This window comes from Callorhinus ursinus, unplaced genomic scaffold, assembly GCF_003265705.2.
Source record: "Callorhinus ursinus isolate GAN/ISIS: 27379988/994484 unplaced genomic scaffold, GSC_fseal_2.0 scaffold31, whole genome shotgun sequence".
Classification (NCBI taxonomy): Eukaryota; Metazoa; Chordata; class Mammalia; order Carnivora; family Otariidae; genus Callorhinus; species Callorhinus ursinus.
Window position 1 is genome coordinate 15616295 of NW_027397093.1, and position 14847 is coordinate 15631141.

Genomic DNA, 14847 nt, shown 5'->3' on the forward strand with positions numbered 1-14847 from the left:
CGACCCATCAGATGAGACCTGCGTGGCTCGAGTTTCTCCTATGCAAAATGAAATGGGATAAAAAATAGAGTGTAACGCATACAATAAGAATATTATTTCTTGATTTTGGGGTTTTAATTATATATATGTAGGTGTACTGTGTATTATAGCCAAGATGGTTCCAGGATATTGGTTCTGGGTCCTGGTTTCCCCAAGGGTAAAGTGCAAGAGCCTGGGCTCTCAGGCTGGTGTCCTGGGTGTCCTGGGTTGGAACCTTCCACCACTGTTTATAGATGTAGCAACTTGGACAACTGACTCAACCTCTCCATGCCTCTGTTTTTCTTAACTACAATGTGGCAATTAAAAATAGTGTGTCTACATACAATGAGCTATTCCATAACAATGAAAATGGAACATAAGAAATAGAAAATATTAAATGGTTCAAATGCTTAGTTATGTTTCCCCAGCTGCCCTGAACCTGAGACCCTTAAATAAGGCAACAAACCGTGACCCAGCGGTACCGCGAGGTTCCTCTGGTGGACAGCGCACCGGGCTGTCGGGAAGGCTGTTGGGCTGTCTTACCTTGTCAATGCTCGTCTGCCTGCAGGGAAATGAGAACGTGAAGCCCAAAGGCAGCTGGGCTCCCTTGAGGCCCATGTAGTCCAGGAAGTCAGCGATGCACTGCACGATGTGGTCGAACAACTGCAGAGAGAGAGTAGCAGTCATCCCAGGCCCGCAGCGATATGGGGGGCAGGCCGGCCCCTTGGGCACAGAACTCCCCCGCCCCGCCTGTACCTCCTCGCCGGTGCCCTGCATGATCTCCAAGGGGATGGTAAAGATCTTGTTGTACATTTGCACCGACCTCCGTCCACTTCTGATCTTTACCAGGAGGACCCGGAAGTTGGTTCCCCCCAGATCCAGGGCAAGGAACTTCCCTTTCTCTGTGGTGGAGAAAGTGAGAGCTGCACTCCACCAGCATGCACAGAGCAGGGGCTCGTGTGGAGGCATTGAGAGGGAGAGGAGCCGCCAACACAGAGCAGACTCAAGCCTTCTCCCTTGGGGCGCCCGAGCCAGAGGAGCGTGGGTCACCCAGCACAGCATCCCAGCGCCGGACAGGCACTTCGAGCCTGTCTGAGGCCAGCCTGCTTTTCTTGGTATCTGGTAAAGGCTATATATGATACTTAAGCTCAAGGAGCCTCTGAAGGTGAATCCAAGTCAGGCTACACTGACCGCAGTGAAATCTGGAGGATGTTCCCATCTTATCTCTATGGCCCACAGGAATTATTCACCATGAGCATGAAATGATTCTTCCTGCCCCCTGCTCTTCCATCTGTGGATTCCCACACCTGCTCCTGACTCATAAGAAGCCATGTCGAGGCCAATGCCCCCCACTATCATCCAGGGCCACCCCAATAGTATCTCTCATTTCTCTGACATAGCAGAGCATCAGAGTCTGTCCTGTATGACCTTTCACCTCGCCCTCTGCCTCTCTCACTCTGTTCTGTCCATACTGGTCATTCTGCTGTTTCTTGAATTTGCCAAAGACATCACTCCCAGCCAGCTCTCTAACCCCTTCTCCTGCTCTGTTTTTCTTTGTAGCACCTGCTGCTACATGGCCTCATATGGCATTTATTGTCTGCCAGCCCAACAGAATGTAAGCTCCACAAGGGTGGGGATTGTGTTTTCCTCCCTGCGCTATCACCCTGCCTGGACCAGAGCTTGACATATTGTAGATGATTAATGGAACTTTGAAAAATGAAGGCAGGGGCGCCTGGGTGGCTCAGTCGGTTAAGCATCTGCCTTCGGCTCAGGTCATAATCACGGAGTCCTGGAATTGAGCTCCATGTCGGGCTCTCTGCTCAGCAGGGAGTCTGTCTCTCCCTCTGCTCCTCACCCTGCTCTCGTGCTCTCTTTCACTCTCTCTCTCAAATAAATATTTTTTAAAAATTAAAATTAAAAAATGAAGGCAGAAGGATGAAAGGAATGAATGAATAAACACTTGAACAGTGTCTTTTACTGCTCTTAGTTTCTTTCCCATGTAGACTCGAAGGATATTGGCTCTGGAAAAGATCTCTGTTTTTGAGAGACCCCAAATGCAGCTGTGCGACCTTGAGTACGTCATCTGACCTCTCTGAGTCTCAGTTTTGGCAGCAATAAAATGGGAATCATTTTTTCTTTGTGTAACATACAAAGTGGTTGCGAGGATGAGATGAAATTAAAGATTCCAAAACAAATTACAAGATATAAAGCATTTTACAAAGGTCATTATTTCCAGGTGAGGCTCCTGAGGTTCAAAGAGGTGAAGTCACTTGTCTAAAGACCTGACCCCGTTGTTTAGTGGCTCCTCTTGGCTGAGCACAGGGAAGAATCAAGGATCAGAAAAGTCAGGGGCAGAAAACAATGAGAGCAGAGAGGAAGAGCCAAGCCCCCGGAGAAGAGAGGCAGGGAAGCAAGCAGGAGACAAGCCAGACGAGTCCAAGTATCCAGATGGCAACTCCGGGGGACAACACCTGGGTCTTCTGTTTGCCAGCAGCGTGGGGTACACGGCATGTTCTCAACTACACAGGCATGCGCATATAACCTCACTTAGGTATTCTTCCATTGCAAATGCCTGGGATCCACCAAGGCAAACAGATTGGGAAGGAGCACTGACCTTCTACCTTACTCCCCTTCCCTCCGTTACAGAAATGAATCCAAGGCTTTTAAAACTAAAAACCTGAGGTGCCTCTGTGGTGCAGTCAGTGAAGCATCTGCCTTCGGCTCGGGTCATGATCCCAGGCTCCTGGGATCGAGCCCTGAGTCGGGCTCCCTGCTCCGCGGGAAGTCTGCGTCTCTCTCTCCCTCTCTCTCTCCCCCTGCTCGTGCTCTCTCTTTTTCTCTCTCTCTCTCAAAGAAATAAATAAAATCTTCTTTTAAAAAAATTTAAAAACATAAAATAAAACTAAAAGCCTAACTGGATTGAAGGAGTTTTGATGGGAGGTCTGTGAGCGGCCCACCTGTGCCATCCGGCGTCCCGCAGACGTAGGTGGGCAGCATCTTGACTGTGGCCATCAGGTGGGTGTCCTTTTTCAGCCCGTACTCGAACTCAGTCCGCATCTTGCTCTGCACATCCATAAGCTGCTCTCGAGTCAGCCGGAACAAAGCCAGCACCTTGTCGATCTGCTTCCGTTGGGCCTGCACACGGGAGGCCACCGCGGTCACCATGGCAGCCCCCTTGGTGCTGCCACTCTCCGACAAGAGGAAGCGGACATCACAGTTCGGGACCAGTCTCCTCACCACCTTGTGCAGGCGCTTCGGGTATCTGAAGGCAGGGGCGATGGTAAAATATGTAACAATCATAAAGGCCCAAGGCCTGGCCCATGGGAACAGACACAGGTATAGTAGTGGAATGGGGGTCCTGAGGAGCCTTGCTGGGCTGGATTCACCCCTTTAGTTGCCAGATGACGGTGGGGCAGGGGGCTGACTGGGGGAGGGAGGAGGGCAGCTAGGGTAGTGGAAGGGACACTTGGAGGCTCAAAGAAGTGGTTATTTTAGCACTAAGATTTCCATCAGTAGGACATGTCCACACATAATGTATTGGCTGAGTATCATCTGCGTCCAAAGGGGAAGGATCCTTTCCCCAGCTTTTTCCATTGTATACCTGCCTGACTCCCAACACCACCTCTGTTAGCTGGAGGGGCTCTCCCACTCCCCCCTTCTGGGAAATTCTCATTTCCCTGCGTTTTCCTACCAGTATCCTTCCTGTGAACTTGGCAACCTCTGCCCTTCAGATTTTTCCCCATCTGTAACTGAGTGTATTTTACTTTCCAATATTAGTAGGTATTCAATAGTAATAGACAGATAGCTGGATGGGTAGATGGACAGATGGATAAATACCTGGATGGATGCCCTTCTAGTCAGGCAACTGGGCTTAGCAGAATATCTCTTTAAGAATGATCCCCCCAAATAACCCAGCCAGCTAGATGAATACGGTCTCTCTTTGCCCTGTAAACTCAGCACAGAGAGGAGATGGTTGGTTCCAGCCACACAGAGAAGCAGCGGACTTTGGAGAGAATGCTGGGTCTCTGTCCTGGGCAGACTCACTGGCGGGGGGTGTGTGCCCCAGGCAGCACTCACTGAGGGTGTATCTTGTAGAGCGTGCCATCCATGCCCACCGTGGTCCGGAGCCGTGCCAGCTTCTTGTTCTCCCGGAGGCGTGTCAGGATGGCTGCCAGGGCAGCTGCACAGAGGTTGGCTGAACGGAAGGAGACAATGGTGCAGACGTGCTGGACTGCAATGCAGTCAGCCTCCGAAGGCTCCAGGCCCAGATCTGTCAGGATCTCTCTTGTATTGGCAAGGCCTTCCTTATACCTGGCCAGGGGACAGCAATGAGAGGGTCACGTTTCTCCATCCCATGGAAGTTCCCTCAGAGAACCAGCTTTCCCACCTCTCAGGATTATGAAAATAAATAAGCTGGCACATCGTGATATAATAATGAAAACCATATCAACAATGATCATAGCAGCCACCATTTGCTGAACACTCACTATGTGCCAGGCACTCGTCTGAAGATTTGACAGGCATAGAGCGGGTTACTTGTCCACACTTAAATAGCTAGGAAGTGCAAGGGTCAGGATTTGAACTCTGGCAGGTAGATCATAGAGCCCACACTTTTAACCACCTTATAATATTCTGCCTTCCACAGAAACTCAGTCCCTGCCATGCTCTGCAAAAACAGATTCTAGGAGTCAGATGCCACTCTGCTGAGCTCAGAATCTAAATTGATCACAAAGCTCAGGGCAATGCCAGGGTTTCTAAGCCAGGGGAACAGGACCCTGAGTAGACTGGAGCAGCTGCCTTCACCAGCCATCTCCCCATTGCAGGGACCTCTGTGTGAGGCCTCAAATCACCAAAGCCAAGGCCAGTCCCCAACAGTACCAGGTAGAGAAGCCTCTTGCTAGAGCAGGAGTTCTTAACTTAGATTCCATGCATGGGCTTTAATGGGTCCAAGGATGTCCTAATATTGCAAGGAAAATTGAGTACAAACATGCATTTTTGTGGTAAAGGGTCTAGAACTTGAATTAGATCCTCAAAGGGGTCTGGGACCCTAAAAAAGCTTTAAGTCACCACTTTGGGGAGAAGGAAGGCAACAAAATATAAGAAATGAGTAGATCTCCAACCACAGACTCCCTGGCCAATGAAACCAACAAGAAGCCGCATCAGAGTCATGGAAGGCATTGCTAACCCACCCAAACCTGGGCCCAGGTCTGAAGCTGTCCTGGTGAAGATCGGGATGGATCTGGTCCCTTCTGCTGTGCCACTGCCATGAACATACCATGCCTTGGCTACCCACCCTAACCCTCTGCAGACTCAAGGTGAAGCGACTCAGCCAGCAGCTTACTTCTCCATGGCAGCCACGTGCCGTGTTTCAATCTTGCCCTTAGTGTGGAGAGCAGAAGATTTTTCACCACCGAACAGGAGACCTGCCTTGGCCATCTTCAGCAAGATGATCCTGACAAGTTCACCCAGGTACAGGCCGCTGATCATCTTCTCAAACCTATGATTTAGTGAACAGATCAGTAACAGCTATGGTTATGGTTATGTAGCATCCTTTCCCCATGCCCACGAGCCATGGCCCATCGACAGGACCATGAACAATGGAAGGACCACTCCATGGCTCAGGGGGCCTCAGGCCCCATCCCAGCCTGGGGTGCCTTTGGGAGCTCACTTATCTCCTCTGAGCTACACTCCCCTCACCTATAAAAAAGAGAGAATTATACTAGAGGAGATCTAAGATTCCTTCTTGCTCATGAAGTGCTTGAATCCAAGAATCTTTATCACAAACCACCCCTGGCCATGGGGGTAGCATTCTCATATTAGGCATAAGGAATCTCAAACTCGGGAAATTCAGGTGATCCCAAGATCGCCAACCATGGTGTGACAAATCCAAATTTCAGATGCTTCCAATGCCTACACCATGCTTCTGGCCAAGAGAGAAAGATGCTGTATCTGGGAGTTGGGCTTGAGAGGCTCTATAGCCCCAGAGAGGTTCTATAATAGTGTAGATGAAATATCCCTGCTACCTACACCTCGACTCTGAATCTGTATCCGACAAGCAATGACTATTTCCCAGGCAAACAACTAAATATAATTTTTATTCTCCAAACATAAAAGGGCACAAAATCAAGGACAACCTGTTTTCTAATCAACTTAATCTATTTCATTAGAAAAAGTTGTAGGGCGCCAGGGTGGCTCAGTTGGTTGGGCGACTGCCTTCGGCTCGGGTCGTGGTCCTGGAGTCCCAGGATCGAGTCCCGCATCGGGCTCCCTGCTCAGCGGGGAGTCTGCTTCTCCCTCTGACCCTCCCCCCCTCATGTGCTCACTCTCTCTCTCATTCTCTCTCTCAAATAAATTTTAAAAAAATCTTAAAAAAAAAAAGAAAAAGAAAAAGTTGTAGAACATCGCAGAAACAGAATACAGTCAAAAGAAATCCAGGTTGGGTTTGGGGAAATGAAGTTCATTTTAAGTGAAATGGAGAGAGTGAGGGTGATAAGGTCCAAAAAATGGTCCTACTTTCTTGGGCCATGACTGCTCTGTGTCACCAGTGAAATGGGCGTGTGCCTGGGGGAGCAGGTATGTCCAAAGCAAAAATTTGCTTTCTGGGTATGCCGTGCTAGTGTTTGAATTGTTTCTAGGAGGTACTTTAAATATTCATTCACCAGAGCTTCTTGGAAAATTGGCCAGGACTCGCAAAATGCACAAGGAGTCTGGAACATCTACTGGGCCAGAAAATAAGGAAGTCCGTAAAGAGTGATGGGAACACATCGAAAGGACACAGGGACCAGCTTGAAGGGGCTTCCATTGGCCAAATGTGAAAATATTTGAGCATCAAAATAAATAATGATAGGAAGAAATGATACCCCATTAAATAAAAGAAAGAATCCCTGTATTCCTATGAGGAGAAACAGATCAATGGAAGAGAGAGGAAAGCCATGATTTACAGGAGAATCACAACAAATAAACATGATGGATTTAGAAATTCGTCAATGGATGCTCAAAATTAAAAGTGGAAGTTTAATGCGAAAGGAGATATTTCCATAGTCCCAAAGTATCTCTTCACCAGATACATATTCACAGCAGAAGGAATAATAACAACCTTCTGGGAGAGAAACCTCTTACGCAGTCCCTTGGCCAAGTGATCTGAGGGAGCATCTCAAATAATGAACAAACATTGAGGGCCTCCAGATATGATGCACTCAAGAGGATACACGTCCCTCTGTGATAGTCCTGCCAAAAACACACACCTGAATCTACTCATGAGGAAACAGTGGGCAGTTGAGGGACATTCTGTATAATAAACGGCTTGTATGAAAAACAAAGAGATACTACAGAGGCTTTCCAGGCTCAAAGAGGCTAAAGAGAAAGGCCACAAGATGTCATGTGTGATCCTGAACTGAGCCTGGACCAGGACCATTCTTTTTTTCTTTTTTTATAAAGGACATTAATGGGGAAGCTAGTGAATTTTGAGTAAGGTCTGTAAATTAAATATTAGAACCGATTAAGTGTTGATTTCCTAATTTTGATAATTATACTTTGGTTATATGCCAGAATATACTTGTTTGCAGATAACACACTTTGAAGTATTTACCAGTGAAGGGATATTATGTTTGAAATTTAGTCTCAAATGATTCAGAAAAGTAATTTTATTCAGACATTTTGTGTATATGTGTATGGATCTACATAAACACAGAAACAGAGAGAATATTAGTATTTAAGGAATCTAGGTGAAGGGGAATTTTGTACCACTTTTGTAACTTTTCTGTAAGCCTGAAATTATTTAAATTTTTTAAATGCCTTTTCATTCAACAAACACTTAATGAACTACAATAATGTGTAAGACACTGCACATAGAAAGGAAAGAAAAATCAGATGTGCAGCTCTGGAGGCTCAGCATGCAGGCAGAGCTGAGGCAGACCCAGTGACTTCTGGTGAGCATGGGATGAGAGCCAAGAAAGACTCCCCAAGACCTAAGCTGGGAAGGCATCACAGCAGGTGCTATGATTAGGCCTCTGAAAAAGTGGGGTGGCAGGGAGCACTGGAAACACAAACAAGGAGCTTGCCTGAGTCCTGCTCCCTTGGGCTACACTGGTTTTGTTCTATTTTTGCTGGTCCAAAGGCACCAAGAGGGCAGGACCTGAGTCACCTGGTTCCCAGCTGTATCTCCTGTGCCCCACACATACACACTCCAGAAATATGGACTGAATTAGCATTGGGGTTATGACCTAGGGGAGATCACTCCATTCCCTTGCCTTCACTTTCACAGGTGCCCGATGAAACTGAAACCCAAGCCTCGCCTCATAAACTCCTTGTGACGGGTAACTGGTCACAACTAGAAAGCCTCCCAGGTTCAAGGTGTACCTGGGTGACTGGGTATTTACCAATGCCAACGCCCAGATGACAGCACAAGGGGACTCACAGTTGCTTCCCAGGGTTAAGAGAGCCAAGGTCCAGCTCCCGGTCGAACTCGGTGCGGATGTCCTCCAGAGCCCCGTCGTCCCCAAAGGCCCCCCACTCCGTGTTGATGCACATCCTCCCCTCATCGCCTTCCACCAGGTCAATGTTGCTCATGTCCTCCATGTAACACGCATTGGTGCCAGTGCCTGCACGAGGGATCAGAGCAAATACGCAAAAACCAAAAGGCTCCCAGCTGGGCAAAGACACAGAGAACTCTTAACTGCCTGAGAGCCCTCTGAATGTACCACAAAGTGCTTTTGATCCACTTCCTGGGGCCGGTTCTCGCTGAGGGAAGCAGCTTTGGCAAGCCTGGGGGTTCATGAGGAATAAAGCTGACATGTCAAGTCTACACTTCTCAGATGTTAATGGTTTGCTGTCATGAATGGGGTCGATTGTGAAGAAGTCCCTGATGAATATGTATAAAAGCTGACAAAGCATATTTATAAAGAGGACAAGTTAAGCTAACCTTATAAATTAAAAAAAAAAAAAAATCACCAACCCACAGTAATTTTTTTAATCCTTTCCTTAAGCTACTTAGCCTCTTCTCTATTTGATACTAAAAATATTCTTTACTCATGGCCTGCCACAATTTGTTCCTAGCAGAAGCTACATTCTTATCTTTGACAGTGATTAGCTATCACATAAGAAAGCAACATTCCATTATTCAAACACAAAATCACTCCAAGGAATGCCTCAAACACTAGAATACTGGGGAGTGGCTACAAATTGGGCAGTCTGTGTGGGACCCACCGGGATGATGGAAATGTTCTACAACTGGATTGTGGTGATGGTTAGGAAACTCTACATTTACTAAAAATCACTGGTTTGTCCCCTGGCCAGACTTATCAAAAAGAAAAGAGAAAGGACTCAAATAAATAAAATCATGAATGAAAGAGGAGAGATCACAACCAACACCAAAGAAAAACAAACAATTGTAAGAACATATTATGAGCAACTACATGCCAGCAAATTAGACAATCTGGAAGAAATGGATGCATTCCTAGAGACGTATAAACTACCAAAACTGAACCAGGAAGAAATAGAAAACCTGAACAGACCCCTAACCAGTAAGGAAATTGAAGCAGTCATCAAAAATCTCCCAACAAACAAGATCCCAGGGCCAGATGGCTTCCTAGGGGAATTCTAAAAATCACTGGATTGTACACCTTAAATTAGAGAAATTTTTATGGCTCAAAGCTGCTAAAAAATTATTTTTTTTAAGTATCTTCCCCTGTCTAATGCTCTGGTTTGAGGATTTTAAAGCCTAAGAAATTTCTTGAGAGAAGCAGAATGTAATGCAATACCTGGAAAAAGCTTTTCTAAGAAAAGTGTGGACACAACTGAGGCATGTGCAGCCTACCAGACACAGTCACTGAGACACAGTGGACAGTGGCTAGAAGCCATGGCTGGCGTGCGCCCGTCCCACTGCAAGCTGTGGGGCTCCGGGATTAGAAAGGCAGATCAAGCCCCTCGGGTGTAATGATCCTGCCCCTTGGAAACTCCAGCTGAGGAGAAGGGTTGGAAATTACAAAAGAACAATTCTGAAAACTCTTTCCAATAGTGGTAAGGGAATGGGGAGATGGTAGGAACTATTCAAGAAGAGCCGATAAATCCAATCCATTTGGCTTTATCGTCCCCCACACCGCCTTCTCACAGACGCCTCTGGCAGAACCCCTCCCAGCTCAGGTGTTGAGGACCACGCAGCAGACACCTCTGCTGTGCTGCGATGTCCCTGATCTAGGCCCCAGCATGTCCTACCTGCATAGGAGAATGGCGCCTTGGCTGATCACCTTGCTTCCATTCTTGCCCCCAGTAGTCAAGTCTCTTTGTCTGACACAGCAGCCAAAATGAGCTTCTTAAAAATGCACACCCCATTTATCCATCCCCCACCCAAAGCCCTCCAGTGCCTTCCTGCCTGCCTTCTCTTGGGATAGAAGCCAAAGGCCTCCCAGTGACTATGTCCTACATCCTGTGCAATCTGCCCGGCCCTGTCCACTCTCTCTGGCCTGAAAAGCCCACTCCTTTCAGCCTTCAGTCACTTTGGTTCAGCCACCGTTCAGCTTCTTAGGGTTCCTGGAGCATCCCAGATGCAATCCCACGTCAAAGGCCATAGGTCTCCTCTTTGCTTTGCCAGGGCCTCTCCATCTCCCCTTTGCTCCTTCCTCCTCATGCCCAAGGTCCCTGCTCAAGTGTCCCCCTCAGAGAGACCTGCTGTGATCACCCCACCACACTCACTCTGTCACCTCAGCCTGCTTCACTCTTGTCATCACACCAACCACGACCTGACATTACCTGTCTGGACCTTTCAGGCCTTTCATCCGCCTCCCCACTGAAAGCTGCACAAATATCGGAACCTCCAGGTATTAACTCCACTGCAAACCCAATGCAGAGCCCAGGGCCTAGCACACAAGACGCACTCAGCAAATACTCGTCAAACGAATGCATTAATTTTCCATTTCCCTACGTTATGTCTCATAAACAGAAAGTGCCAAAACCCTCCCACAGAATGGACTCTATTTGCTAAAACTAAGCCCCAGACTAGCCCCCTTTCCCGACCTGGAAAATCAAGTCAAACTGAATTACCAATGATGACACCAACTTCACAGTAAGGATCATCATAGGCGCACGTCATCATGGTCCCCACGGTGTCATTGACCAAGGCCAGGATGTCCACGTCTATGTCCTGATGGAACACAAGTCCCAGAGGGCGTCAAGGGGTGGGAAGGGGGCATCGTCCCTTTATCTTTGCCCAGAGAGGAAGCAAGAGCAGTGAAGGTGATAAGACAATCACTAGCCCCTTTCTGGAAGAGACAGGGCCTCTGTCAAGTTCAGGGGTCTAGACGAGAGAAAGGACAGCTGGGGACTGAAGAGTGGAACCCAAGCTCCCGCTTTACAGCTGAAGGCGTCTGTGCAATGGAAGTATGAGGGACAGACCACTAGGAATCCTGCCTTTATTGGAAGGACCCCCAAGGGAAGCATGTTTCTCCTGGGAGCAAAGCCCTCCCTCACCCACGGGGACAGCTTAACCAGCCTCAGCCAAGTCCTCTCCATGGGCAGCACCAGGGATTTCTCATCTGGGTTCCCCATGTTGACAAGTCAACTTGGATTATTACCCCAAGGTAATATGGCTCCCCAAGGTTTGGGGGAGCATTCTAAATTGAAATGAAACAATAAAAGAAAAACCCAGGATACAAAAGATTATGATTGCATCTTTAAGGAGAAAAAAAGACTAGAAGGGCACCGCTCTTGCTGTCAGGATAACAAATAAGTTGGGCTTACTTGTGTACTTCTCAGCTCAGCAAGGAGCATGTCTTGCTTTTTCAGTGTAGATTATTATAAAATTTAATCAACGAATAGAGATAACCCATGAATAGAGAGTAGAAAATAGGAGAGACAGCCAGACTGGAAAGAAAGCGGTATTTTAAGCAAAAAGGAAAGGTGATTAGGGCATTACACATGCACGTGATCTAACGGAGACCCTCTGAGGGGGCTGTGGCAGCTGGGGAGGTCCCAGGGAAGCATGGGGCCACATTTCAACAGCCACTGGAACAAGCACCATGTACCGAGGCTTACTGGTAGGTTTACCCAAATTGGTCACAACTGGCCACATCTATACCACAATGACACCTGCCCCAAGATCAATTCCTTCTCTGATTCTCCTTCTAGGACAGACACAGTAGGAGACCCCACCTAGAGAGAAAGGGGCTACGACTGGGAGGCAAAACCCTCACCTTGTGTTTTTTTATGGCTTTGGTCAGACAACTCACTACATCTGTGCCTTGAACTCCCCGTGCCTTAAACTTCTTGGTCCATGAAAGCAGGATACCCTGGGGGAAGATTTCAGAGGCAGTTAAAATGAAGAAGGCACTCAGTTCTGAGAATGAGTGGCAGAAATTTCATGTGTAAAGCGCATCCCCACGGGCTTCTCCTCTTGAAGCTGAATCACCCCCAATTCTTACAACATTCCTTCAGCTTTTTCTAAACCACGTAAACATCTTTATTTCATCTGAGCAGTTTGAGACAATATACATAATGGCAGAAAGAACAATCACCGAGGACATGGACTCATAAGACATTAGTCAAGTCATTTAAGCTCTCTGAGCCTCAGTTTACTCATCTGTGAAATGGAGAAACCTCATTTCCATGCCTCTCACAGGAATGCTCTGATGGGAATACCTGGCCTGTGGTAGATACACATTATGTGCACAGAATGCATGGATTGCCAGGTGCACAGAACAGAACTAACGTGGTATTACCTGGTAGGACTCCCTTGGGAACTTTAAGTTCAACTTAGAAAAATGGCTCTCTACCTGCATTATCAATTATGTGCATAAAATTGATGTTTCCTGGGGCGCCTGGCTGGCTCAGTCAGTAGAGCATGCAACTCTTCATCTCCGGGTCATGAGTTCGAGCCCCACGTTGGGTGTAGAGATTACTTAAAAATAAAATCTTTTTTTTTAATGTTTTTAAAAATTGGTGTTTCTCAAGAGTTTTGTAAAATAGCAAATAATCAGAATGTTTCAGACTGGAAGAGAATTTTGGAGACTAAGAGATTTGCCCAAGGCCACACAGTCAAAAATAGCTGAGCCCAAACTCACAAACTCCCCACCACGCCCTCGCAATCCTCTCAGTTTACGGATAAAGCTGGGAGATTTACAGAGGACGGAAACTGCTCTAGATCTCAGTGAGTGAAGGACAGAGTCCAACAGGAACGCAACGGTCTAACACCTGACCCGGGACCAGGGTTTGTTCCCTGTACCACAGCGCTGCCTACTGGCAGCCTTCCCTAACTTCTGCCTTCATAGGTCAGGGAAACATCCCTGCTTCATGGGATAGAGGAGTAAGAGACTGCAGGGCGGCATCCCCCAAAAAAGGGTGCTAGGGACAATGTGGGATGCATTAGGAGCAGGATGTATAGGGGAGTGGAAAATAAACGCTTGTAATATATAGTTAAGTGGAAAATTTAAAAGGACATGCAATTATATTTTTTAAAACTATGCATACAGGGCGCCTGGGTGGTTCAGATGGTTAAGCATCTGCCTTCGGCCCAGGTCATGATCCCAGGACTCTGGGATCGAGTCCCGCATCGGGCTCCCTGCTCCTTGGGAGCCTGCTTCTCCCTCTGCTTCTCTCTCTCTCTCTCTCTCCCTCTGTCTCTCATGAATAAATTTTTAAAAAATCTTTATAAATAAATAAATAAATAAATAAATAAATAAATAAATAAAACTATGCATACAGCATAACTGTAGCTGCAATTTTTCTCAAATATGAAATGGAAATAATCATATCTACTTCCTATGATTGCTTGGGGATTTTAATGAGATAATACACATAAAGAGTTCAGCACAATGCAAGATACACTGCCAAAATCTGAGGTATGGTGTTGCTATTATTTTTTTTTAAAGATTTTATTTTATTTATTTGACAGAGAGAGACACAGCGAGAGAGGGAACACAAGCAGGGGGAGTGGGAGAGGGAGAAGCAGGCTTCCCGCTGAGCAGGGAGCCCGATGCTTGGCTTGATCCCAGGACCCTGGGATCACGACCCGAGCCGAAGGCAGACACTCAATGACTAAGCCACCCAGGCGCCCCTATTATTATTATTACATAAAGACGCTGGTAGAGATTTGGCTTAGAAAAATGCCAAAATCTTGGATAAACAAACCATACATTCACCCCCCGGGGTATCAAGAAGATATATAAGTTTGGTTCTCAAACTCAAATGAATTCCAGCAGAGCTTGAGAAGTCTCTTCCTTCTTCCTGGGGTCTCCATTTCTGAGCTCAGAGAAGATCTGTTTAACTACTCCGTGAATCTGATCTCCATCTCGGGGCCTGATTCCCCATGACTCCTCCTCCCACTTCCTCTACAGATTCCGGGACCTCTGCTCCTCCAGCCAACAAAGACGGTGACACCTCACAGCCTGACTCCACCTGGTCTCTTCTCACATTCTCTGAAACCTTCTTCAGACTAGTTTTTTTCCAATCCTTTTTTTCTTAAATAAAATAATAAAAATGTGAACCTCAGCCCATCCCCTGTCTAGATAGATCATGGCAAGTTCCCACTCAATGGAATCAATTAAATGATTGATTGTACTTTTAATTGTCAGATAGTTAACAATCACCTATAAAACACAAGACATCGTGCTATAGCCCCTACAGGTGGAGAAAAATATAAAACAGGGGTGCCTGGGTGGCTCAGTTGGTTAAGCATCTGCCTTTGGCTCAGGTCATGATCTCAGGGTCCTGGGATCGAGCCCCACATCGGACTCCTTACTCAGTGGGGAATCTAATTCTCCCTCTGCCCCTCCCCCTGCTAGTACTCGCACTCTCTCTCTCTCTCAAACAAATAAAATCTTTAAAAAAAAAAAGAATAAT

General features: G+C 46.9%; 1 protein-coding gene across 1 annotated transcript in view; it reads right to left on the reverse strand.

Annotated features, from left to right (window-relative positions):
- The window catches only part of HKDC1 (hexokinase domain containing 1), a 41824-nt gene that overhangs the window by 14666 nt on the left and 12311 nt on the right, over positions 1-14847 (reverse strand). Inside the window, exons 5-12 of the mRNA XM_025850228.2 lie at positions 12204-12299; positions 11056-11155; positions 8435-8618; positions 5360-5515; positions 4096-4329; positions 2976-3280; positions 775-920; positions 562-681 (exon numbers count right to left, since the gene is read on the reverse strand). Of these exons, the coding sequence (XP_025706013.2) occupies positions 562-681; positions 775-920; positions 2976-3280; positions 4096-4329; positions 5360-5515; positions 8435-8618; positions 11056-11155; positions 12204-12299 (1341 nt within the window). The remainder of the gene's footprint in view (positions 1-561; positions 682-774; positions 921-2975; positions 3281-4095; positions 4330-5359; positions 5516-8434; positions 8619-11055; positions 11156-12203; positions 12300-14847) is intronic.